The sequence below is a fragment of the Colletotrichum destructivum genome, chromosome 11 (genome assembly GCF_034447905.1).
Source record: "Colletotrichum destructivum chromosome 11, complete sequence".
Taxonomy (NCBI): Eukaryota; Fungi; Ascomycota; class Sordariomycetes; order Glomerellales; family Glomerellaceae; genus Colletotrichum; species Colletotrichum destructivum.
Window position 1 is genome coordinate 438045 of NC_085906.1, and position 25608 is coordinate 463652.

At 53.3% G+C, this 25608-nt stretch overlaps 5 protein-coding genes across 5 annotated transcripts; 3 read left to right on the plus strand and 2 right to left on the minus strand.

The window, feature by feature from the left end:
• Positions 1–278: 278 nt before the first annotated feature.
• Positions 279–7278, plus strand: CDEST_15295 (Putative Acyl transferase domain superfamily, phosphopantetheine binding ACP domain, thiolase; the record flags this gene model as incomplete). Its single annotated transcript, XM_062931451.1, has 3 exons — positions 279–2335; positions 2449–2561; positions 2668–7278. Exons 1-3 carry the CDS (start codon positions 478–480, stop codon positions 7276–7278), a joined length of 6582 nt encoding a protein of 2193 aa, XP_062787502.1. The 5' UTR covers positions 279–477.
• Positions 7279–8759: 1481 nt separating this feature from the next.
• CDEST_15296 (Putative aromatic prenyltransferase, DMATS-type) lies at positions 8760–10556 on the plus strand. Its single transcript, XM_062931452.1, has 3 exons — positions 8760–9557; positions 9612–10073; positions 10130–10556. Exons 1-3 carry the CDS (start codon positions 8863–8865, stop codon positions 10272–10274), a joined length of 1302 nt encoding a protein of 433 aa, XP_062787503.1. The 5' UTR covers positions 8760–8862; the 3' UTR covers positions 10275–10556.
• Positions 10557–15223: 4667 nt separating this feature from the next.
• CDEST_15297 (uncharacterized protein) lies at positions 15224–15709 on the minus strand (the record flags this gene model as incomplete). The annotated part of the gene is made up of 1 exon (XM_062931453.1): positions 15224–15709. One exon carries the CDS (start codon positions 15707–15709, stop codon positions 15224–15226), a length of 486 nt encoding a protein of 161 aa, XP_062787504.1.
• Positions 15710–20221: 4512 nt separating this feature from the next.
• Positions 20222–22087, plus strand: CDEST_15298 (uncharacterized protein). The gene has a single exon (XM_062931454.1). The coding sequence runs from the start codon at positions 20464–20466 to the stop codon at positions 22042–22044; it is 1581 nt and encodes a 526-aa protein (XP_062787505.1). The 5' UTR covers positions 20222–20463; the 3' UTR covers positions 22045–22087.
• Position 22088: 1 nt separating this feature from the next.
• Positions 22089–23747, minus strand: CDEST_15299 (Putative alpha/beta hydrolase-3). Its single transcript, XM_062931455.1, has one exon. It carries the CDS (start codon positions 23640–23642, stop codon positions 22659–22661), a length of 984 nt encoding a protein of 327 aa, XP_062787506.1. The 5' UTR covers positions 23643–23747; the 3' UTR covers positions 22089–22658.
• Positions 23748–25608: the final 1861 nt, after the last annotated feature.

Below are 25608 nucleotides of genomic sequence, written 5' to 3' on the forward strand. Positions count from 1 at the left end.
CCGGACTGCGAAACCCGTGTAGCATCACACGCAGCGACCTGAACTGCCGCTGGTGGGTGTACTTGTCCTGACACCGGACACATCTGTCTCTCGTCCAGGGATGGGGAAGAACCCCCCCCCGTCCATCGGCTAGTTCGGACGTCGGCGTGTAGATACAAAGCAATATGTCGTGATGCTCATATCAGAGACATGACTCTGGTCCTCCGGAGGTTTTCCATACCGAAAACCCATTTGCAATATAGATTAAGAGAGAGAGACAACCACTGCTTTTATTCCCCATCATCTTAGGCCTATGGTGCTCATCATCATAAGACCTTTCGATTCATCCTCCCCTTTTGCTGCTTGATTTTTCCAACTCATCTAATACCACATCTTCACATCAAGATTTGCGGGATTACCACTTCAACGATCCCTCTTTACAAACTAAAGAAAACACAACCCTCCCCCCTCCCCCCTCCCCCCCAAATCATTATCATAATGGCGGCATCGTCATCAAATCACGTCCTCTTCTTCGGAGACCACATGTCCGACCCCGTGTCACTGATACGGAACCTCGTCCACATATCAAAACAGTCTCCAGCCGTCAGACGCCTTCTTGACGAAGCCACCGATGTGCTCCAGCTAGAATTGTCCCGGCTGTCTCGACTGGACCACGGTTGGGACAAGACATTCGATTCTCTGCTCGAGATGGCCGAGGCCAACGCCACCAGCACTGCTGGTGAATCCGACGGCGGGGAGAAGAACGGTATCCTCACCTGCGCGCTTTTCTGCATCAGCCGGCTCGGCGAGCTGGTTGCTCATGCCGAGCGTGAGCCATCCATTCTCGGGAATTTTGATGCCTCGTCATCGTCGTCGTCGTCGTCATCACAACCACCCGTCGAGGTCGTGGGTCTCTGCATGGGACTGCTCCCCGCCACTGTCGCGCTCGCCGCCAGAGACTCGTCTCAGATCTTCACCCTGGCCAGGGAGATGATCAAAGTGTCAGTCCGCATGGGTTTCAGCGTTTGGTACCGCATGCGGCTGATCGATGCCTCCCCCGGCAGCTGGTCGCAGACCTTTGTTCACGTGAGCGCGGAAGACGCCACGAGCATCCTCGAGAGGTTCCACGAGCAATGCCGGATTCCCATAGTGCGCCGGATCGCGGTCGGCGTCACATCCAAGAACTTCATCACCCTGTTTGGCGCCCCTTCCACGCTTGCCAGACTGCTGGCCTGGCCCGGGGCCGGGCCACTGGCAGACGCGACACGGATTCCGACCGAAGCGGGCGGTTGTGTTCACACTCTATACATGCCCGATCTTGACATCAGCGGCATCTTGAGCGGGTTGTCCAGAGACATCTTGGAGTGGCCGCTGGCGCCCATTGAAAGGTCGCGTATGTCCAGCCCCGACCGCCTCGCGTACTACGAGCATGAGACTCTCGGCGGACTCCTGGCGGATGTCATGCAGGACATCGCACACAAGCCGTTGCGTCTGGATGAAACCCTCGAGAGGTGCGTCTCACAGCTGAGTGCCAGTGGGAGGGAACACGTCAAGTTGTTCGTCATGGGCCAGAACGGACATGTTGCTGCCATGACTAGCGCACTCAAGAACGCCGGTATCACCTCGAATGTTGTCACAAACACCACCACCACCACCACCCCTTCTGCACCCAGCAGTAGCATGGGATCGTCATTGCCGACCCCCCCTGACCACGAGCGGCCCGCCGGGGAGCTTCTGTCAAATAGAGGGCAGTCGGGCCTCATCGCCATCGTCGGCATGTCAGGCCGCTTCCCAGACAACGACACGGTCGAGGGCTTCTGGGAGGACCTCATTGACGGGACGACGCACATTCGCGAGGTGCCCCCAGACCGGTTCAATGTGCAGAGCTGGTTTGACCCAAGTCTCGAGACAAAGAACAGCACAACGGCGACCAAGGGTGCCTGGCTTGCCAACCCGGGCCTCTTCGACCACAGACTGTTCAACATCTCGCCCCGCGAAGCCGCTCAGATGGACCCCATTCATCGAAACTTCCTCACGTGTAGCTACGAGGCCCTGCAGCATGCTGGATATAACCCGGGGGCCAGTCTGAGCATGGACGGGTCCAACGTCAGTACTTTCTTCGGCCAGCTGGGCGAGGACTGGCACGACATAATCCACGAGCGTGGAGCCGACATCTACTACGTGCCCGGGATTGCCCGGACCTTCGCCCCGAGCAGAGTCAACTACCACTACAAGTTCGGCGGTGGCTCGTACGCCGTCGACTCGGCCTGCGCGTCCAGCATCACCACCATCCACCTCGCGTGCCAGGCGCTTACATCACGGAGCTGCGACATGGCTCTTGCGGGTGGCGGCAGCAGTAAGTTTTACCAGTATATAACCCTGTTTGGGTTTTCCTTTGACTTGGACGTCTCGCTCTTCACGGTGCATATATATTCTAACCATGGGTTCTAACCACCACCAACCGCACAGTGATGTACACCCCGGTGCCTTTCTCGGGTCTCAGCCGATCAGGCATGATTTCCTCAACCGACGGCTGTCGGACATTCCACGACGACGCTGATGGCTATGCCAGGGGCGAAGGAGTAAGTCAGAGAGAGAGGAGAAGCTAGCTCAGCACCAGAGGGCGCAGAGACAAAACTCGAACAAAGACACAAGTTAGTTGCTGACGTATACCACCCACAAATACAGATCGGCGTCGTTGTCCTCAAGAGGCTCGAGGACGCGCTGGCAGATAACGACAACATCTTGGGTGTAATCCGCGGATCCGCGCGCACATTCAGCACGACAACGACGTCCATCACTCACCCGAGCCATGAATCACAGGAGCGCGTGTACAAGCGCGTGCTGGCCCAGTCGGGCCTCGACGCGTCCGAGATCGCCTACGTCGAGATGCACGGGACGGGCACCCAGGCCGGCGACTACGAGGAAATGACGTCCGTCATCAACGTCCTGGCCCCTCCCGGGTCGAGGTCAAGCCATAACCCGTTGACTCTCGGCACCGTCAAGGCCGCTGTGGGCCACGGAGAAGCGGCCGCCGGCGTCACGGCTCTCATCAAGCTTCTGCTCATGTTCCGCCACAAGATCATACCCGGCCAGCCAGGATGGCCGTTCAAGATCAACCATCGGTTCCCCCCGCTCGGTCCGCTCAACATCCGCATCGCAACCGCTCCCGTCACGCTGAAGCCCAGTCCGAAGGGCGACAAGAGGGTCAAGGTCATGCTGAACAGCTTCGACGCCAGTGGTGGAGAGTCGTGTCTGGCGATCGAGGAAGCGCCGCCGCACAACATCCAGGAGGATGACGACGACCAAGCTGATGATGCTGCTGCTGCAAGAGACCCTCGCACCGCCCACGTCGTGACACTGTCGGCACGAACGACGGCATCTCTGGCCGGTAACAGGCGCCGACTGCTATCCTGGCTCGAGCTCCATCCCAACGTCGGGCTGGCCAGCGTGGCCTACACCACCACGGCGAGAAGAATGCACGAGCCGCTGAGGGAGGCGTACGCCGTCAAGTCGGTTGCCGAGTTGCTGCAACAGCTTCAAGACGCCGACGACGCCCGGGGCGGAGATACAACCCCCAAGGCAAAGCCAAAGCCTGCAGGGCGCGTCTTCCTCTTCACTGGCCAGGGTTCCCAGTATTCCCAAATGGGCTCCGTCCTGTTCAACACCCACGAGACCTTCAGGACGAAGCTCCTGGGCTACCAGGAGATGGCCACGCGCATGGGCATGCCGCGCTTTGTCCAGGTCATCACCGAGCCGGACTACGTTGAGAAGGGGGCGACGACCACCCAGATCCAGCTGGCCATTGTCGCTCTGGAGATTGCCATGGCCGAGACTCTGGCCCAGTACGGCGTCGTCCCCACGGCGGTCATGGGTCACAGCCTCGGCGAATACGCCGCGCTCTGCGTTGCTGGAGTCTTGTCCGTCTCCGACGTCCTGTACCTCGTCGGCGAGCGTGCCATGCGCATGGAGGAGCACCTCACTCCCCAGACCCACGCCATGCTCGCCACGACGTTTGCCGCAGACGAGCTGGAGGCCCAATACACGTCGCTGGGCCTGGCAAGCTGCAACATTGCATGCAAGAACGCAGCCGCGTCAACCGTCGCCAGCGGAACCGTCGAGGACATTGCTAGGTTGCAGGAGCACTTGGCCGCGCGCGGCTCCCGGACCAAGCTGTTGAATGTTCCTTATGGCTTCCACTCTCAACAGGTTGAGCCCATCCTGGACCACTTCACCTCCATCGCGTCCGGCGTGGTGTTCCGAGCTCCCGACGTGCCCGTCGTCTCTTCTTACCTCGGAAAGGTTGTCTCCGCCGGTGATGGCACCGTGTTTTCCCCCGAGTATCTGGCAAGGCAGTGCCGTGGAACCGTCGACTTTGTAGGTGCCGTACGCGCCGCCGAAGCCGCCGAGGCAGCCTCCATCAACAAGACGCTCTGGATCGAAATGGGCCCGGAGCCTGTTCTTCTTGGCCTCGTCCGCTGGACACTACCGACTCTCCCCCCAGCGAACCTTGTGGCGGCTTTCAAGGCGTCTCCTCTGGAAGACAACTGGGCTACCCTCTCCGAGGTTCTCAAGGCGGCCTATCAGTCCGGTCTCGACGTCAACTGGCCCGAGTTTCACCGAAACTTCACCAAGCATGTCCGCCTGCTGGAGCTGCCCTTCTACGCCTTCGACTTCAAGAACTTCTGGCACGAGCCCTTCCCGCATCCTGATCTCTCTGTTGTCCAAAAGATGGGCGCCGCCACTGTGCATGGTCACCAAGCAGACGCCGCAGCAGCACCACCACCCTGCAAATGCTCTTGTGCTTGCTCTCAAGACATGTTGAGGCCCGGTTCAACGAATGCTTCTTCTGCTCGTCTTCCTTCCTTCCCCGGATTCCCCTCAACATCCGTTCCTACGGTCGAGAGTGAGGACTACGAGGACGGCGGCAACACGCTCATGGCAACCTTCAGCGCCGACACATCCGAGCCAAACCTGCTGCGCGCCATCGAGGGACACGTCGTCCACGGCCACGTCATCTGCCCCATGAGCGTTCTGGTCGACATGGCCCTCACAACGGCCAAGTACTGCCTCTTTCGCCTTCAAGGAATCTCGGACACGCCGTGCTTGTCAGTCACCAACATCTCAATGACTCATGCCCTCATCCTGCAGCAGACAGATGCGTCGTCCAGGAAGCCCCTCATCCACGTCAAAGCAGTCATGCGCAAGGGTGACAACAGCGTCGACATCACTTTCGTCTGGGTCAAGTTCAAGCCTGGAAAGCCGGATACCAGGGAGGAGGAGGAAACCGGAGGAACCTGCCGAGTCACCTTTGAGCGCGACGAGACCTGGCCCGCCAGCATCCATCGCTCGCTTTTCCTCGTCAAGTCGCGTGTCGAAGCTCTTCGGGCAGCCAGCCGCGACGGCCGAGCCCACCGTCTGCTCAAGCCCGTCGTGTACCGCATGTTCTCCGAGAGTGTGGATTACTCGGAGCCTTTCCGTGGCATTGACGAGGTGGTCTTGGACGTTGACTGCAAAGATGCAATCTCCAAGGTTACCTTGACACCGGATGCCTCATCTGGATCATTCGTCATGAACCCCTTCTGGACCGACGCCTTGACTCACCTGGGGGGGTTTATTCTAAACTCTGGTCTGCGTTACGTACAGCAAGACATGCTCTGCATGGCCCGCGGCTTCGACTCGTGGAGAGTCGTTGGTGCCGGCTCTCCCATGAGGCCAGGAATGACATATACCACCTACACCTTCATGCAGGATGTCGAAGGCGGTAACCTTGTCGTTGGTGATTGCTACATTTTCGACGAGGACGACAACTTGGTTCAGACGCTGCTGGGTCTCGAGTTCCAGAAGCTCAAGAGAGTAGTCATGGACGCCGTCTTTGGCCAAAGACCCTCGCCTCATGCGGCCGTCCCAGCAGTTGTAGTAAACAAACACGCAACGCATCAGCAGCAGCAGCAGCAGCAGCAGCAGATCCTTCCGGCGAAACAGAAGTTGCCGCAACCTTCTACCTCTTCGGTCTCCTCGGTTGGAGTTGACACTCCCGCTTCCGAAACTCCGCCCTCGTCCTCCCAGCATTCCGCGTCGACGGCACCAAGTGAAGCAGATGACGACGCCAGGGAGCTCTTGAACACCATCCTATCCATTGTGGCTCAAGAAGCGGGCTGTAAGCCCGAGGACCTTGTCGACGAAGCGGTTTTTGCCGACCTCGGCATCGATTCGCTCATGGGCATTAGCATCCTGGCCGTCATCACTCGCAAGACGGGAATTGACCTGGACTCGACCTTCTTCATCCAACACGAGACGCTGGGAGACGCCCGAAACGCCTTGGAGGAGATTCTTGGTGTAAGCCATCTGCCGCGGGAGGAGGACTTGTCTCCGGCCGTTACAGTGTCACCAGACATCGCCACTACCCAAGGGCGACCAACCCTAGTGCGGAGAGACGACAACATTCCTTCGCAACCGTCAGACAGCAGAGCTCTGTTCAAGAGGCATCAGGAGGCTCTTCCCGTACTGGCAGACGCTGCTGCCACTGCCGACAAGGACTCGACGCCCAAGGACCCGGCAGTCAGCCCAGGACTCATCTCGGCGGCGCTGGACCACGACGTCAAGATAACCCATCTCTCCGGGCCCAAGACCAAGGCCACCACCAAGCTTTTTCTTCTTGCCGACGAAACCGGTACCAGCTTGTCTTGCATCCAACTCCCTGCAGTAACCAGCCTAAACGGCGGCAACACTCTTTCCGTCTGGGGCGCCGAGTCGCCTTTTGGTGCACAGCCAGACCTGTGGACAGGTCGGTCGATCCGCGACGTTGCCGTCATGAACCTGAGGTCCATTCAGAAGCACCACCAGACGGATGCACAGGCTGGCCCTCTGCTGCTCGGTGGCGTTGGTGCCGGAGCCGCCATGGCCATCGAGGTTGCCAGGTTGGCTGTAAGCGAGAATCCCATTATCTCGGTTGGTCTCGTCCTGCTCGACCCCTCCCCGACGCGGCAAGATATCGAGACGACATTGGCTGTGCCGGGGGTGCGGCTCAAGCCAGCGCAAAGGCATCATGCGGCAAAGATGGCAGAAGCTATCGATGAGCTTCAAATGGAACCATTGCGTTCAAAGAATGTCAGGGCCATCGCAATCTTCCCTGACTTGGCCACGGCGAGCAGCTCTCAACTGCTGAAGCGACTTCTTCCAGACGTGCAGATAAAGACGGTTGGTACCTCTCTTAGTAAGGGTACTTTAATGCGTTTCCCTGCCATTGGAAACACCGGTGCTATTTATCTAGAATGTGTTCGAGATCTTGCAGCATAGGATGATATTTGAATAATATTAAGGCTGCCCTTCTGGGCCACGCATTGTGTGAACGTGTTTTATTTTTCTAGGATTTGGTGACGTGTAAACTTCCCTTGGGAGAATCAGGGAGGCCTTAAGTGAGTCAAGTCCACAGTAAATCGTCCAAGCACATGTCGGGGCCTAGCTAGAAGTGTTCGACAGGAAAAATAACCACAGCCGGAACGGCAACGTCCATAGAACGTCACTCAAACATGGGATATGTCTGACTTTTATATCTAGTTCAAGCGAAAAGGCTGTTGTCTATTGCCTAATAAGGAATGGCGAATAGCCGGGCTGGCACCAAAGAAGACGAAACCAAGAGCAAGAATTCAGCGTTGAGAATACCCCAAAACTAACCACTCTTAACCCACAAATCTGCCCTTCTCAACGCTCTTTTAGTACGGGACACCCAGTCCTCTACCTTGGCTGAAGCGGCTGAGGGAGAATCTCTCCCTTCGTAGGTGGGTTTAAAAATCCGGGATGCGCTGCTAGAGGACTTTCTATTTCACCTTGTATTTACTCTGCCAGACCAGTGATTAAGGCTAATAGTATGCATAGGAGGTACTAACTTTGCCTAGAGAAATCAATAAGTTAAGATGCTTCCGGCTTGTGTCAGCCATTTTCAGCCCCTTGCCAGTCATCCATCTCAACCCCTCGGTGTGGGGTTAGTGCTGGGCTCTCCGGTTAAATACACCCATCACACGTAGTATCCCATCCGGACTTGATGGGATCCGCATTGCTGTCCGGGACTCCCTAGTCCATGGCCTGACAAGCAATTTTCTCCGCTTCATTGCCACCCTCAACCTGTGTAGATGTGCAACCCATGCCGGTAATGTAGATTCTCTCCGTTCTCTGTGGGTTTGGGGTTGGGGAGGGGGTAAGAGGAGATCCTGTGGGGGGGGGTAAGTTGAGGTAACTGCTGTAAATTCTCTCTTACTCGCTCAATATCTCTAAGGTACGGATATCAAAGCTTAAGATATTAATGGAAATGTCGGCGGTGTTCTTGTTGGCAATGTTCCTTGACACCTCCTATGACTCGGATGTATTGAACTTAAATGAACGAGGAGGAAAGTCGGTAACATTTCCGTACTTGTGATTCATACAAACACTCATAACTTAGCTGCATTGAACTTAAATAAATGAGGAGAAAGTCGGTAAGAATTCTGGACTTGTAATTCCTTCAAACACTCCTGACTCGGATCTTTCGAACTTAAATCAATGAAGAGAAAGTCGGTGAGATTTCTGGACTTGTGATTCCAAAAAAAACCACTCGTGACTCAGTTTAGCCTACCTTTACGAGGTGTCGAGAATAGTCGGCGACATTCATCATCCTCCCTGGTCACCTCGTTTGTGGATCTTGTATCCTGGGACATGAGAGCCAGCTGCTACGTATTGAAATTTGATGACATTTACTGCAGTACATGAATACGTTCGGCTATTAAGACTCGGTGTTGCGCCGGTGTAAGGTAGCTTGTTGTAAAATCATCAATCAGAAGCATTGCCATCATCTTTCTTGACTCACAGCCTCAATTAAATCCCCCATTCTCAATCGCCCGTTCAATCATGGCCTCTTCAATCTCTCATCAAGCTGCCGCCGTGGTGCCTACGTCCGTTCAGGCTGTATCCAATGCTTCCGACACAGCAACCGGAAGCCAAAAGGCCACGGAGTATTGGTCCAACTACTTCCGCGCCGTCTTGAAGCCTTTGTTTGAGTCGGTAGGAGGCTACACGCCCTCCGAACAAGAGGCGCAAATCCAGTTTCTCAACGATCATGTAGCACCTGTTCTGGGACCTGTTCCAAGCGAGCCTTTTGACGCATTCAACATGCCATACAACTGTTCCCCTCTGGAGACCAGCATCAACTTCACCACAAAAGGTGTTCCCAAGGCTCGCGTCTGGATGAATCTCGGGAAGCCTCTGGATCAGACTCGTTTTCTCCCCGGAGTTGCCGAAAAGGACAAGGAAGTACTCCAGAGCATCGCTCGAGCCACGGGTGCCGACACACAATGGATGGACTGCCTGATGAAGACACTGTTCCTGACCCCGGCACAAATGGAAGCTGTCAGAGCTCGCAACGGTCCGGTGTGGCCTTTCAGTCTCTTCTGCTTCGACTTCGACGGTGCAGACAGAACAATGAGAGCGTACTTCCCGGCTGTTCCCAGAGGGGGACGCACCCGAACGGAGGTTTGCTTGGACGCCATTGAGAAGCTGGAACCGGCTGGAGATAAGCTAAAGCCGGCTCTGAACCACGTCCTTGGGTAAGTAAAGACGCACCTACAATCAAGGAAAGGAAGAACTAATTGCTGAAATAGATATCTTGGCAACAACAAATATGAGGCTGCACTTCACATGCTTGGCGTTGACCTAGTTGACCCTGAGCGAGCCCGTCTCAAGGTTTACCTGGATGTCAACAGCAACTCCTGGAACGCCGCACGTGATGTCATGACACTGGGTGGACGCTTGAACGATGAAGTCACCTTGAAGGGTGTTGAGATCCTGCGATCGATTTGGCCCTTGTTGCGCGATGAGCCGGAAAGCACTGACGACGACTTTTCCAAGCCTCCAGTCATCCCCTCAGTGTCTTTCCCTGGCCAACAGTACAGCATTGAGATTACGGCTGGCAACTCCATCCCCGAGATCAAGATCTATGCCCCTTTGATGCAGTTCACGAAAACTACGCAAAGGGCTGAGCAAAACATGTACAAGATCCTCCAGAAGCTGAACCATCCATGGGGCTCCAACGGGAAGCTTGAGACGGCTATGAAGGCCATGTGGTAAGTGAATCCTAAGCTGCACACATTTGCTAGTTGTATCCTAACCCATTGCGTAGTGGAGAGGAGATGGTTCGCGGCCTTGGAGTTGTGACGTTTTCGTACTCGGAGAAGAAGGGCGCTTACACAACATTCTACTTCTCGCCATTGACCAGCTACGACGACAAAGTCCAGTTCAACTACCGAGACCTGAGCAAGGCCTGAATTTGTCTGATATTGGGCATGTAGCTTTTACAAGGTCCATGTAGTCTAAGACTTGGGTTGTGTCCATAATTCCATTCTTAAGGCTCATTCGAGTACCATGTGTTTTCCGGCTGGCTTCCTATTGAGCCCTCTTAGCCTTTTATGTCATACTGTTCAAGTTTTAGATGCGTCCCTATCAGTCCCATGTTAGTGTCTACAGATTGAAAGTAAAATAAACAGCAGAGAGTAGTACATAGCACTGTGCTTCTTTCAAACGTATGGGACATTAATGGTTTCCTGCAGGGGAACTACCAGCCCGGCCGGGGCGGGATCCGTCATATGCGCGGGCGAGTAGACAGAGCTGGCACAAGATTTTGAGAAGTATGCTCCGCGTCTCCCTCAACGACATGGTAGGCTTGCTAGGGTCCCACCCTGCGAAAGCTGCCATGGCGTTGAGTACCATGAAACGCTGTATTTCTTATCGACCTTTGAAGTCTGCTACCTGGAGCCTGTGTGTAGCTGAACGTCCCCTGAGGTGCTTGCCTACTTTACACCGAGAGCCCACACTCCTGATTAGCCAGTTCTTCACTCACCGACCCCCCCTAGCCAATTCCCGCTGTTAACAACTGTAAATGCTTGCTTTAGTAATACTATTTCCATTGAAGCTGCATTAAATTACCTTAAGTTGACATTAGCACTAATATTGGCCTGAAGCTGCTGACGTATGCAATATCTGCGCATCTGCTGCACCTGGGCAGAGCCATCCTGGCTAGCAGACACTGCTGCCTCAGAGACGTAGATAGCGCCTATGTCCAAATCTTGCTTCAGAACACAGAGATGTTGAGGGGCTAGACGTGGGCCTCAAGGTGAAATAAATGCATCACTGTCCGAAGTCTAGTTTTGAGTATTTTTGGATTTCTAATGGTGCATCTGGAGGCTAATCGAGAGGGGTCAGGGAGAAAGGGGCGCCAGCCAAGACGGAGGCGATCTATAGTTGACGGTTTGGCGTAGGAACAGCCAGACAATGCAGAAGCTGACAAACTGCTTCAGTGGCCAGTCCGACGAACCACGAAGTGAAGTTCTCTGGTGCATGCGGACCAGCTGGGCGCCCTGTTACCCCACGTGCAAATCGCGATTGCTGTGTGCCTTGAAATGACGCGGCACCCGACCGGATGCGCCGGAGTAGACGCCGGGCAGACGGAGGGGCGAACATCGGAAACCGTCCCATAAGGGCCCACCGTCGGCACGGCGATCGCCCGGTTGCGCGGGGACATTCCAAGGCCGCTTAATCGGAGAACGATCATTGAGGGAACATGAGGTTTATTATTATTTGAGCTGGAGCTTTCTTTAGGACAACAAATACTAGGCATTGAAGTCAACAAGTGATCCTGACTTCAGGCTAAGTTGCACGAGTGGGAACACTAATCAGTTCAGCCCTTATATCTCCTGGTAGGATGCGAAGTCTATTCACCTAATGGCTTCTAGCTGATGAGGGTGTCAAGGTAAAATAATTTGGGTGTGAGTCTCACTCAACTTGTACCCTCGAAATGGTCATTTACTAAAGAAACAATGCAGTTCCTGTCGCCCAAGGGGTAGCGGATGAGACCGACCTCATCTTGCACACATGCAGCACCCATCTGTCTGCAACTGAACACATCAAATGGAGTGGGGCCCCCACACTGGTAGCAACAAACGAATCGAGGAGCTGTTTGCCAAGGAGCAGTGCAGGTTGCCTCACTGGGTTGTTCTATGAGCACGGGGGACTTAAAACAGAATAAGAATGATGGATAAGAAGTCCTGAGGAGGAGGTCCTTGCCAACCTCTAAATCTGGAACCAACTTTGATAGTTTTCTACTCGTCTCTTCTTCTCCGCGGATCGAACACGATCACCAATGTTTCGAAAGCATCCCAGACGATGTTCCTTCGCTGGCAAAGTTGTCCAAGACAGACCCTCTCCGATTCATGCACAGCCGACTTTCGTTCCGCTGGTTTCTTCATCGCCCAACATTCCCCCCATCGCCCAGACTCCCATCGCTCCGTCTTCCATCGAAAGCTGCGGCAAAGCTGGGGTTGACCACGGATTTGCCGACATAAACGCTGGAGAGCTTACTTCGCAACAATAGCGGCAGCCTACGACATGCTACTGCACGCTCTGCAGCCTATGTTTCCAAGCTGGAAATAGGGTAGAGGAAGGAACGATCCAAGAAGCTAGCGTCTTGTTTTCTGATTCAATGTTGACTCGATCACATACCAGACTACAACAAAGACCGTGTCCCATTACTAATACATTGCAAACTCCATCTCGTGCCTGTGAATGACCCAACACTGCGCGCACCAGACTCCTTCCTCCAGGAACAGCTCAAGGATTACTACACATTATAAGTACGGTTTAACTGCGAGAGAATCCAGCATTAGAGCCTAGCTGACGTGCTTGACATCGGATACCATGACTCTGTGACATCTACGGCCAGACTCCCACGCATCAGAACCTTGGAAGACCGGTTGCAGAGGATGATTTCAATGTCTTTCACCAGCATCGTTACCGTAAATATCACCCTCACTTTATCAACAAGAGAGAAATTGATTGTCCACAACATTTCGCATCGACTGATATCAGGGTCAGAGCACCCCAAGCAACACAACGGCTCAAGTCGCGGTCCATGTGTGCTCTTCTTCTGCCATCTCTGTCTGGGCGACGATCCTGCCAGCCTCTTCAGAGAAGGTTATCAGGAAAGCTGGGCACGGCATGGAAGCTAAGACTGGGAACTTCTAAAACAAAGCAACCTCAAGGATCTCCAAGGCATTATGCAAGAACACCACGAGAGCTTTAAGGACACGCTATGCTACTCTTTAGGCCGACACTTGAAGAACAATACCATCGGATTCCACCTTCAAAATCTCGCCCGCTATCCCAAAGGCAGGTCAGCAGCACAACTCTCTTGTGGTTTACTATCGGTCGTCCCTTCTTTGTGCCAAAATCGTTGTAGTCCTCGGCTACCGCTTGGACTACAAGCCTTTGTCTCGACGACAGCTTCCAGGGCCTGTGTCAGTCACAGGGGTCGCACAGGGTGAAAGAGTTGATGATGATGCCCAAAGGTAGGTATAGGTAAGGATGACTATTCGAATCTAACATCCTTAAGCCCCTGGCGATCCGGTTCCTCCAAGTCGACAGCCAGCCAGCCAGCCGCTGCCGCTGTCATCAGGACTCAAACATGATTGCAAGGAGTGACACCATCCCAGGACAGTGGGTGGTTTCCCGTTTACTGATATCGCTCCTAGGTTCTGCGATGCGGATGGAGTTATTTTCACCCAGAGCTTTGTCCCTATTTCGACGCCTCGGAAAGCCCGGCGACATAAGCCTTATTATGGCTTTGTTCTCGGGAATTTCGCATCCATACAGAGCAAGTTTTCTTGTATAGGTCCTACCTCACCTTGCTAGATCATGAATCGGATCCTGTCCGCGTCGTCCATAATGTCCAGGGGGTCGGTCGCCTGCGAGCACCTGCCAGGCCTTCCAGCTCATGTGCGCCGGAAGACATCTATCAGCCGTATCTAGGAAGACTCCTCGCAAGGTAGCCAGCGTTACCTTAGTGCCCTTTTGCAGCAAGGAGGATGCCCGTTGAACTACATTTCGGACGTGAGGCGAAAAGATCCGGTGAGCTTCTCACAAGAAGGGGTGAAGGGTTAATATCGGAGATAACAAACTTACAATGCCGTGTCTCTCTGCAAATCGCAGCACCGCAGATGTGACCGACATCGCGTGTGCATCTTACGGGACAGCGAGTATTGTGCGTACGTACATCTTCAGGACCCTCTCTGGCTCGAAGATATGTCTTGTGCAAGAGACAGGCAAAAAAACATACAACACCGGGCATTCGCCGGTCGTCACCGACCCGACTACTACTCCAGCCCTCATTGGCTTGTCTATGGGAGAGCGGACGGGATCCCGAGTTTTCCAATGGGTATGGTCGTATGTGACTGGACAAGACACTGCAGTTGACCATGTACCAACTGGCATGATGCTGTCGATACGGCGGGGTTGTCACTTAGTTTTTAGGGAACCTGTTTCCTTGAGGTGCCTGCCTACCTGAGGTAACGACGCTGGAATTTTCCCCAGTGGACACTACAAGCCTGGGTTAGAATAACAGACCTTCCAAGACCGGTCCAGCCGCAGCGCTGCTTCCACCTGTGTCAGAGTGCATTTGTGCACGTATTTTATGCATGCTGCATGCACACTAAACACGAGCAGGGACCACCACCCCGCCTATCACGCGTCACCCCCACGACGCGTCGCCTCAGCCACAACCCATCAATTAACCCAACCACATCACCAAGCATCCTCGCCAGCTGTCGGCACTCCAGTCAATGTCACAAAGCCGTCGCCCTCTTGCACCTCCCACAACCCCCCCCCCCCCCCCCCCCCCCCCCACAACCCGACGATAAAGTTCCAGAGTCCTCCCTCGCGGTCCACTTATCCCTTGCAAGTACCTAGTCATGTACCTACCCCCCCTCGCCCTTAGGCACGTTTTCCCCGTCACCCCACAGCAACCCACTACAGCTAACAGTTCCCACGCCAGACGGCATCCCAAGCCAGCACTCCCATTCTCCGCCAATAACTTAGCCACCACGGACAGACACCCGGCATCTTAACGATACCCACCTGACGTCTAATACAGCACAGCCTGCCCAGGCCCGAGTCGCTCAACCTGCAGAAGCACAATCCAAAGACGGCCAGCAGTCCGGACCTTGTCCCGCACCCTGGTCTTCAGCTCAGGGTTGAGCCGGCGCCACGTACGCGCGAACCGCCGCGCCCATTCGCGCGGGGGCGACGCATCTCAAGAAGGGGAAGAAGCCATGCCATCATGTCGTAGGTAAGCCAGCAAGTATGGGTACGCACCCCCTACTACAACGACAACAACAGGTACGCACATTTCCACTCGGTCCATCAGGAGACACACCAACAACTGCCACTAGGAGAGGTTAAGCCAGCTGCTCGCCTTCGGGACGAGGGTGGGGAGGATTGGCGTACCCAGCGCAGCCGCCATCATGAAGTAAAGGTCAAGGTAGCGATGGAAGCATGTGACGGAATCGTCAAGTTCCGCCGCTGTTGGGAAGCCAGACATGGGAAGCTCCCGCCGCACCCCAGCCGAGGCCTCCGCCTGAGGCCTGAGTCGTTGGGGCAGGGATTGGGATGTGGATGTACCGCTCGTCGATTGGGGGGGCTGGCCGGAGGATGCTGTGCTGGCGCATCGGTCTGGGCCTGCGGCCGAGGGGATTAGGGGGTTTGAAGCGGTGTTGTCTGTTGATTTTCTGGTTGGACAACCTGGGCTTTGTGGCTGGGCCAAACATTGGAGCTCAACCCCTGCGTCCTCTTGGGGCTGCTGGTGTGCTCCGTTGACCGTTGAGGCGTCGGAAGGCGTAGCATTGCCAGGGGGCGTGGCATCGTCAGGAAGCATGGCATTCTCAGAGGCAGTTTGGCCCATTGACTCCATATCAACTAGACGGATGAGTATGGGCTTGACATAGTGACAAGGAGGAACGAACGGTGTTTAAGAGCAACGAAGTTGAGTGGTTGATGATGAGAATGTTGCTGTTGGCTTGAGGGGGAAGGGTTGGTGGTTGCCTGAGCTGCAAGTTCCAATAGGATGAACGACTTGTGGATGGCGAGAACTATTCTTGAGTGCCTCCTCTGCTCAAGATTAGTCAGTCCCCCAGGCAGAAGTTGATCAAGCTGTGCTCATCCGCAGCCATGGCCAGCTGCAGAGCCACCAACCCCATATCTCAGTCAGTGCCTGAGACCTGAAAGGCCAACGGAACACTTGCAATGGTGTAGTGGCGGTGGTGATGCTTCTGCTGCTGCTGTTGCTGCTGTTGCTGTGTCTGTCTGTATGCTTCCGCGCCTTTCTTGCCGGGGATCTTCACTATGTCTGTCTGTGAGACAAGCTCTGCCACAATGCTGCCATTTGCCATGGAGACCTGCAAAGGAAAGTGAGAGGCAGTATGGATGTAGCGTTGATCTGCGCCCAATGCCACTCACAGCCCCCAGCGTCTATTCCTTCTACCCTAGATAACTAAGGAAGCGAGGCTCGGGCGAGATGAAGAACCAACAAAGAGCCAACTCCTTGAATTTAGTCCGGAATCAGATAGAGGCAGTTGAAGTTATTCAATTGGCCGACTTACGAGGTTTCTTGCGATGAGGAGTCTCCCCAATAATTCAAGACTTACAGCTATGCCTATTGACATTAGTACTGGACGTCCGAAGCTCCTAACTGAAAATACCTGTAGCTATTCTCGTCCTGTCTTCTCACAGGATGTGTATGAGTCTTGTATCTTGTCTAAAATACTGAGACAGAACATTACCAGCGTGATGAGCCTCTCTACAGCCTAGTGGATATCTAATGTATTCATCCCTTCACCGCTAGATACACCTACTTCTTGGGCGGCTTCTTCCTACATAAATTACCTGCAGTGGATTCTTAAAAATTAGTAATGTGTTTAAATGTGCCGTCGAGTTATGTGAGCAGAGGCAGCTAACACTCTGCAGCAGGTCAGATGTAGGTTGTATCCGACGCTGTCACTGCTCCATCTGACATCCGCCTTCTTTAATAAGTTTTCCACGATACAAACCTAGCCTCCAACGTTTGAGACTTTTCTTCCCATTGTAAAATCTCTGAATGTTTACGAAACTTTGTTACTATACGCAAGAAATTGTTGGTAGAAGAATTATTACGCATATTCTAGGTACAGTGATCAGAGATATCCATTATGCTACCGACAGACAATTTAAGTTCACCTGCTTGGATATGCAACCTTCATTCAGCAGGTAATTCTCTGGTAAACAAACCTAATCATTCAAGTCTGATATCTTTCTAACCGTCATTATATTCAGTTGAATCATAAATGGTCCTCTCCATCAGGATCTCCCACAGGTGCAGCAAGCTTTTGCTTCTTCCTCTTATTCCCATTTGAAGTGAAATCCCGAACTATTATCCTTGTAGCACGCCTTGAGCATGGCGGACTTAGTTAGAGGCCACTACGCCGGTGACAGGTGCCTTGGCCCTGGGATGGATCGCTCAAGGACAGGCGGTGCTTTATGAGGGGAGACCTCCAGCGTAGAATGGCTTCACGAACTCGGTTTGGTGCGTTCTGATAGCTTTGGTAATGGCTGCGTGGTTCTCCTGAGATTGCTTGCCGGTCGGCTGGGCTTCAACATCATCCATGGACTCGTCGTTGCGGGCTCTCGTCGTTGTCGCGTAACCGAGAGTTCGGTCCAGTAGCTTAGAGCAGAGGAAGATTAGGGATGGCAGGGCACTGTATAAGGGATGATTCTTTTTGTTCTTTCTCTTCCCGCCCTTGATGCCGGAGGTCTTCTTGATTGATGAGCTTCCTGTGTTTGCTAGTATCTTCAGAGGCTGAATTTTCGTCGCTCTCGTAGTCGTCGGTAAAAAACCGTGGCAGAATATCACGTCGCCACTGGGATTGGGTCGGAGGGGAGGGTGCTGCTTCAGCATTTAAATATTCGTCATATGTGGAAGAGGGGGTCAATTAACGTCCTTTCAATGTATGGATGCTCCATACTGCGCATATTGATTTGTGCGCTGATTAAAGGTAGAGAGCAATGAAGTGGATGGGATGTTAGGGATTGTTGCTGGGCCCTCGAGCTTGTGATGCAGGGTAGTTTGAAATGGTGAGTTGAACGTTAAGGTCTGGGACTGGTTAGTTGTATCTGTAACTGTCTTGTTCATAAGTCACGGAGGTCACGAAGTCGGGAAACAATATTAATCCAGGCGCTTCTACGCCAAGCACAACGGCTGCAAAACTGATAGATCCTGCTGGTAAATGAATGATAGCTGATGTTGTGCCCCAATCAGGTAATGTCAATCTGCCTGGTGGTCTCGGGCTGGGACTACGCCAGGGTCTTAATGGTGTTAGCATTGATGGCGCCAGATTCACTCGTTCGGCCCCCGGATACTGAATATATGGTTTCCATCATGCCGTGGAACTACCACATACAACCATACTCATTGGAAAACTCGGGATCCCGTCCGCTCTCCCACAGATAAGCCAATGAGGGCTGGAGTAGTAGTCGGGTCGGTGACGACCGGCGAATGCCCGGTGTTGTATGTGTTTTGTTGCCCTGGTCCGTCGCAGCATTCATTGTTTTGCAGCTGATAGATAGTTGTTAGTAGTAGGCCGTTCGGGCGTGAAACCATGCATGCATGCATGCATGACTTGTGATTAATATTTTGGAGTTGCTTCAAAATAGGAACTTTTGTGAGAGACTATAATTATGCTGCGGGCCAGCTTGTGCGGTCAACCTTGAAGGTGTATGTACGTACGCATGGGGAATGAACATCCTCGACATGCACAGTTAGTTTGCGGGATTGGCGGGGTGCTTGTGCTTGAATGTTCACGTCTGAGAGTAAAAGATGTTGTCCGCACCAGTGTGTTGATGATGGCGACGGGTGGGCTGGCGCATATGCCGACACAGGTGGTTGAGGTGGCTTTAGACCTATGACCCTTGACGGGCTGTACCAGAGAGATCCCTGCTGGCTGCAGCAATGCAATGTTGATTACCTGCCCAACCTTGCGTCTCCCAAACATCACCTGCAATCTTCTGATGGGATATTAGTGACATGTTGCTTGCTGTTTGTCAATCTTGCGATTCCTTTGCACCACATTCTGCGTTTATTGCGTCCAAGGCAGTCCAAAGCGACCATGGCTGATGGATGGTGTACTTCTCCCTGCAGGGCGACGTCAACTCCAGAGTCAAGGGCAAGGCCTGGGGCGATCTCGACAAGCGGGTTATCAACACGGACAAGTGGATCGAAAACAGCGACAACCGGCAAGGCAGAATATGCACTGCGGCCGGGGCGAGAAGCGTGTACAAGGTCATACGCATATGTCTGGGCTCGCGCCTGTACTACAACGACTTCGAGCCGCTCCAGATCTTGCGCGACTAGAAGAAGCGGATCGGGGACATCCTTGACCTGCTCGACACCACGGTCCTGCCTGCGAACCCCCGCGCGGGTCACGCGGCGTGGCAGCCCATGCAGCTGCGGTCGAAATGGGACGGATTTCATGAAGTACCGGTTCCTCCTGATGGATAGGAGGACGATGAAGGTTATTGACGATTTCTTCAGGACCATGAGGGACTTCTGGGTCACGGACGCCCAGAGGCAGACCCACGCCAACGATGCGGACGTCCTTCAGCCAATTGACGACATTGAGGTGATGGATGTGTTTATTAAGAACACGCGTCCGTGGCAGTTCCCATGGTGAGGCGGTGTGCGCGTGCTCAGGCGGGATTCGGATTGGAAAAGGAGGGGTTATGTCTAGACTTTTGTAACATAGTAGTAGTCTGATCAATTTAAAGTGTAAATACGCATAGGTCCTTGACCTCGGTCATGTATATGTATGTCTAGGTAGATATCTCACAATATGTGCAGTTTTTAATATCTCACCAAAACGGAGTGGCCGTTGATGCAAAAGACTTACAACAAGAGGCAGAGAGGGTGGAAAACTGGAAAGACTTTGTGCTGGAATGACTGGTCCAGATCAGCATAACTACCTGATAATAACCTCTAGGTACAGATACAAATACAGACTACATCGAATAGAGCATTGCAGCCGGCCACACACACTGCAATGTAATTTAGTATGATGGAGCAGTTAACCCTTCATCCCCTCCCTATCAGGGGGTATGGAGTCTTGTGGCCCACGTCTATTGTGACTCCCTCCCAATGGCCAGATTTTGTGCTGAGCGTGCAGGAGAATCTCCGAATCTCGAACTACTTGTCGCTAAGATGTTCAAAAGCAGGCCTGACTGACATGGGGGGTTTACGCCTTGCCTCCTACGGAGTATCCATGTAGCGTACAGATAGATACACTAGACAGGCAAAAGGAGGGAGATCCTGGAAAACGGTTAGCCTACTAGGTAGTAGTTTATCCCAACTTTAGGTCGAAGAACCAAGAAAAAGTACATTGCTGTTTGAACGTGCTAGTAGTGGATATCCCCCCTCTGTCTCTGGCCGATAATGATCCGGCCTGATTAAGCGACTGCGCTTACATTTCGAATTGCAGGAGGAGTTTTGTTTGCATCCAACATACATGAATAAGACCGCGCAGCCTCTCCACCTCCTGCTTTTCCCTTCTTCCCACCACCATCGCACAACAGCATAGCATATCCTTCACCAACGCACAAACCATCATGGGCTTCCTCGTGCTCGACGAAGACTACGAAAGTCAAGCCCGGGACAAGATCCAGGCGTCTCGGTCACCCGACGGCGTGCTGCGCGGTAACCTCCAGTGCGACATCACGCTGCCGCTCTTCACCAACCCTCCAGAGAACCGCCTCGCATGCCACGAGACCGCTCAGGAGACGGCGTACGTCAGCGCCCACATCTCGTCCCGTATCCACGCCTTGTACTCGCAGCTCGCTGCCCATGCTGCTGCTGCTGCTGCTGCTACTGCCACTAGCCATTCTTCCGCGTCGGTAGCGCCCGAGGGGATTGCGCTGGACATCAGGATCGCACCGCAGTCCTTTGACATTTACCAAGACTGCGACCATCGCAGGTACCACTCTCGGCGTCTCCATCTGCATGACCCGGAGACCCTGCCCGTCCTCCCCTTTGTACGCAAGCTGTCTGTCAAATCGGCAGAGTCCTATTCCGGGCTCGGCAACTTGTACGGCCTCCGCCCCCTGTCACTGCTCGTCCCGTTGCAATGCATCGCCGCCCTGCCGAACCTCACCACGCTCCTGCTCCCGTGGATGTGGGAGAGGCCCATGCCTTATGCCACCCCCAGCACGCCGGTGCGCGAGCACTACTCTCGACCCTGGGAGGGACCCCTCCGGGATGCGAGACACGACTTTGGCAATGCGATCGCTGCGCAGGAGAAGTTCCTCTGCGGCAGGCGGATCCCGGCGAGTCTAAAGAACGCGATGCTGCATTTCTGGGAGCCGGAGCAGATCTCAGTGGAGGATCAGAGCGTGGCTCGACCGGATCTGATCTACCCAGCCGAGAGAGATCCTGTGAGCGTGGGGTTGTGCAGGCTGGCCGCACAGATTGAGAAGCTCGACCTCCGTGCCCTGGTAACGGAGGACCTATTCCCTGCTGCAGGGGCAGAGGATCAGCAGTGGTTATCTATGCAACGGCTCCGGATAGAGTTCCACCCGCTGCGCCCGGATGGGATGTGGTACTTTGTCGGTCCGCAGGGCGAGGATCCTTTGCGCAGCGCCGGCTCTGGGGACAAGAGAGAAGGCGGGTTCCGAATTTCCGAGACGATGGATTACCCACGCGAACACGACATAGCTGCGGACGAAGAGATTGATGAGGAATTCGATGAATACCCAAACGGTGACTCAGAGTTTGACTACCTCCCCGATCTATTCCGCACTGAGCCGCAAAGAGAGAGAGTTGAGCCTTTTCTTGCGCGGTTTGCAGCGGCCGTGGCCAACATGACCAGTTTGGAGGACGCGGAGATGTTTGCATACGTCTGGTGGACGCCCTCGGAGAGCAGAGAGGAGGAGTATGCTGGTGACGCACCGTACGACAACGCCAGCGTGCACCGGTGGGGTGTGCGGTATCTTTCTGGCCGTGGTGGTGGTGGCGGCGACGGCGACGGCGACGGCGATGGCAAGACGGCGACCCCGGTGGTGCAGTGGCAAGTCGGGGACTGGAGACCTAGTACAGCGATCATGGCGCTTTTCGAGGCGCTCGGCACCCAAGAGTGGCTTGAGTTCGAGTTTACAAGAGGCAGACCACGGCGAACTACGAATGATATAATATAAGCCCGGCCGTTTCAATGTAGTTAATAGTAAGTCTTCAGATCTAAGCAAAATGCATAGTAGCTTGAAATCATGCAAGTGAAACAGATCAACCAGGTTTACTTGCATCGTTAGGAAATTTAGGTAGAGGTAATGGCGAGCCCAAGACAGCTGTTGCCCAAGACAGCCTAAGATAGAAAGAAGGTGGCACGACTCTTGTTCGAAAGCCAACAAGAAACACTCAGAAACAAAGGCATCAAGAGAAGAAACAGCAAGCACAGCGCGCCCTAACTAAAGATGCAACCCTAAGTAGGAGTTTACCGTCCCAGGCGGTGAGCATATAGTGTAGTAGTCTACATAAAAAGCAGTCAGGAAAGACATAGAAAATCAGAGAGAGAGTGAGAGAGTAAGATTATCTGCAGGATCTGACTATCGTCATAAGGGTACTAGTGAACCGAAGTAGCGTTTATTACAGTGCTTTCAGAGCAATCCAGCACGTAACACAATAGACCGGCAGACTTAGAAAACCCCCTGATCAGTAACACATATCCAGAATCCTAATCGATATCAACTTTAGGGCGGCATCCATGCAAGCCGAATTCTAGTGTAGAACCGTCGAAGGTTGACAACCAAGATGATCAGCTCAACCAAGCTGTCACCAAAGGGGCGAGGCCCTCGGCCAACCACTGTTCGTCAAGCTTGACAGTACTGTCAAAGCCGTGCTCGCCCGGGCGCATGGTCAGGCGGAAATTGAGCTCGGGGTCAACCTCAACCAACATCTGCTCCATCAAAACGCTGCCTCGCGATGGCACCAGGGTATCGTCAGTTCCATGCATTACAAAGAGGCCGCCGCGTGGAAACTGGGCCCCTTCGCGCAGCCGCTGGAGCGGGAACAGCTCGTGCCGGTTGGCCGGGAAGAGCTCTGTGAAGAACCCATTCTGCATGGCGGCGAACATCAGGGGTGCCCTCTCGAGCGCGTAATCCTCAGATACGACAGCGGGGATCTCGCCTCGATGGACCCTGTCGATATGCTCATCTAATAGACTGCGTGGCAGGGGACCAACGCCCATGTACGGCCTGGTGGCTGTCTCCACATAGTACGGGTCGGTAACATCAATGACCGGATACGACGCCACAACGGCGCGGATATCCTCGGCATGAGAAAGCCCAGTCATGACAGAGAGATAGCCGCCAGCGCTCTCGCCAACCACCAGAACCTTGCCTGTGTCGACGTTGACACCCCCGGCGGTCTCCTGGTGTATAAAAGCTGGAAGATCAGTGTGGATCCAATTCCAGTGATCCTCGATGTCCTGCATTATGTCGTCCATAGAAGCCTCGGGAGCGAGACGATAGTTAGGGCTGACAATAATGGCTTGTTGACGGTTGGCGAGCTCCATATACCAGGGATTGAAGAAACTTTCGGTGAGGCTAGCGCCGGTGATGAAGCCGCCGCCGTGGTAGCGGAGCATGATCGGGGCCTGCTTAGGGCAGTTCGCTGTCGGTTCAGTCAGGTAATTTGGAATGAGGACATCGGAGGTGACAGAGAAGCTGGAAATGGTCTTATATGTCGTGCTCAGGACTTGGAACCCCGAGTAATGCGTAGTGTTGTACGCGATAGCCATTGGGGAACGTAATAATACAGCAACAAGATGGAGGGGTGAGAGAGGTTAGAGACTCCTGGATCAAAAAGCGTGAAAGATCTATCAACAATTAGTGCAAGGAAGGCCAGAAATCACTCTTTTTATATCCAGTCTTCTCATATGCTTAATACTAAAGTTCCGGAAGCTGTTAACCAAATTTCTTGCTACCAATACAAATCATAATAGACGCTGTAATCTTGGAGACTTCTTTTGACACTAAAGGACGTTTTGACCCTGTCATGCGGGTGGAGTCCGCGAATTGGGTTTTGACGTTGTGTCCTCTAGCACTCCCGGGAAGACAATCTCATTGGTGACTGTAGTAACGGGGGAAATAGAGAGGAACAAGACGATAGTGCACAGTAAAAACCGGAAGTTTGCAAGCAGAGTCTTAGCCCCACCAGCGTAGCATAAAACCCCTTTCCCAATTCTTTTGTGAACCTTTAATCCGTCTCATAGCTCACTTGCGTGTTGAGATAAGTCGTTTTCATAAGAATATGCTCTCTGATTTTCACTAAGCAGTATTAAGAGTGCACATGCATTTTAATTTGCTGTGATTAGGTACAGAGCTATATAGAGAAATTTGGTTTTGCTGATCTTAAAACTCTAATTGATACCTTTAACACAGGGCCTTGAACTATGTAACAAATGACTAAGAGATCATTAGGAGATGGTTGAGGGGGCTAAGTTGGCTAGATTATTATGTGTACAGCCTAGGATAATACATTTATATATCATAAATGTGATCCCATCATTATCCTAGTTGATGGCGGATTTCTCTATTAAATGCACAAATGGTACTGGTCGATAAAGATATCACGCTGAAACCCTGCTTGCCTGCTCTTGTGGGAAGGCAAAGGAAGTAGATCATCTCGTCTACTGTCAAGCAACCCCAGCGAGGAGCAGTGGCCTACCCTCCACCCTCCTGGTGCGCTCGACCCCATACGACCTATGGGAACTCCTGAGCGGTACTTTAAGGGACTAACTTCCTAGTTCAAACTACGGGCGAAATCGCTGCTAGTATCGGCGTAAGGAATTAGGTTGTATTTTATGGTGTTGGGCAAAAGTATGTTATGGTGTCGTGGGTCCGCATTCCTATTTCGTTACGTGCTCCGACGGCCACGCTTAGGCCCCTTTGAGGCAAAACCAATGCTGAGGATGACATTATGCCCCAAAAGACCTTTGCGGCAGCGAGCAGGCGTTTTTCGCTCGATTTGATAGATACTGTTGTTTCAAAATTTCCGGTCTCGCTGTTGCTGGTGAATTTCTTTTGCAGTTTGCCAGTTTCCACAGTTCATCCTTTGGAAGCAGTCACAGTTGGGAATCGAGGGGACGAAACAGAACCTAAGAGTGGGTGTTACTTACGAGACCGAAATGAGGGGGCGTAGCACAAGTACCGAGCTCTTCTTTTGGTCTCATCTTCATTATCTCCCCGTCCCGAATGAGGGTCTCGGACGAACAAACCGAATCAGACAAAACTTTGCAGACTTTCAAAGCTTTCTGCTCCCTGCTTCCGCCCCCAACCCCTTTCCCTCGTCTCATTCCTTGCCGAGCCCTGTAATACTTATTGCGTGGCGGTACCGTTGTCTATTGATCCACCAGTACAGACGCTATCCCACCGGGTGCAGCTAAACCCTCATTTTCGCCAAGAGCAGGATACAAGCCAATTAAAGCTTTGCTTGGAAAGTTTAAACCAATTGAAAAAAGTCAGTAACGGCGGATTAGGGGCAGAAGTGGGGTAAATAGTGGTAAATTGAGAATGGGGCCGATGGGATAGTTCACTAGAGCACGTAGACTGCAGCCGTACTGTCAGTTTCGGCAAGGATTCTTAGGAGCAATTGGCACGTGAAGTTGCTGCCTGCCGTGGAATCACAGCATCAGGCCAGACAGGACCCATGCACAGGAACTCTGTGACGATCGGCAAGGAACTGATGTCTCGAGTCAACACCTC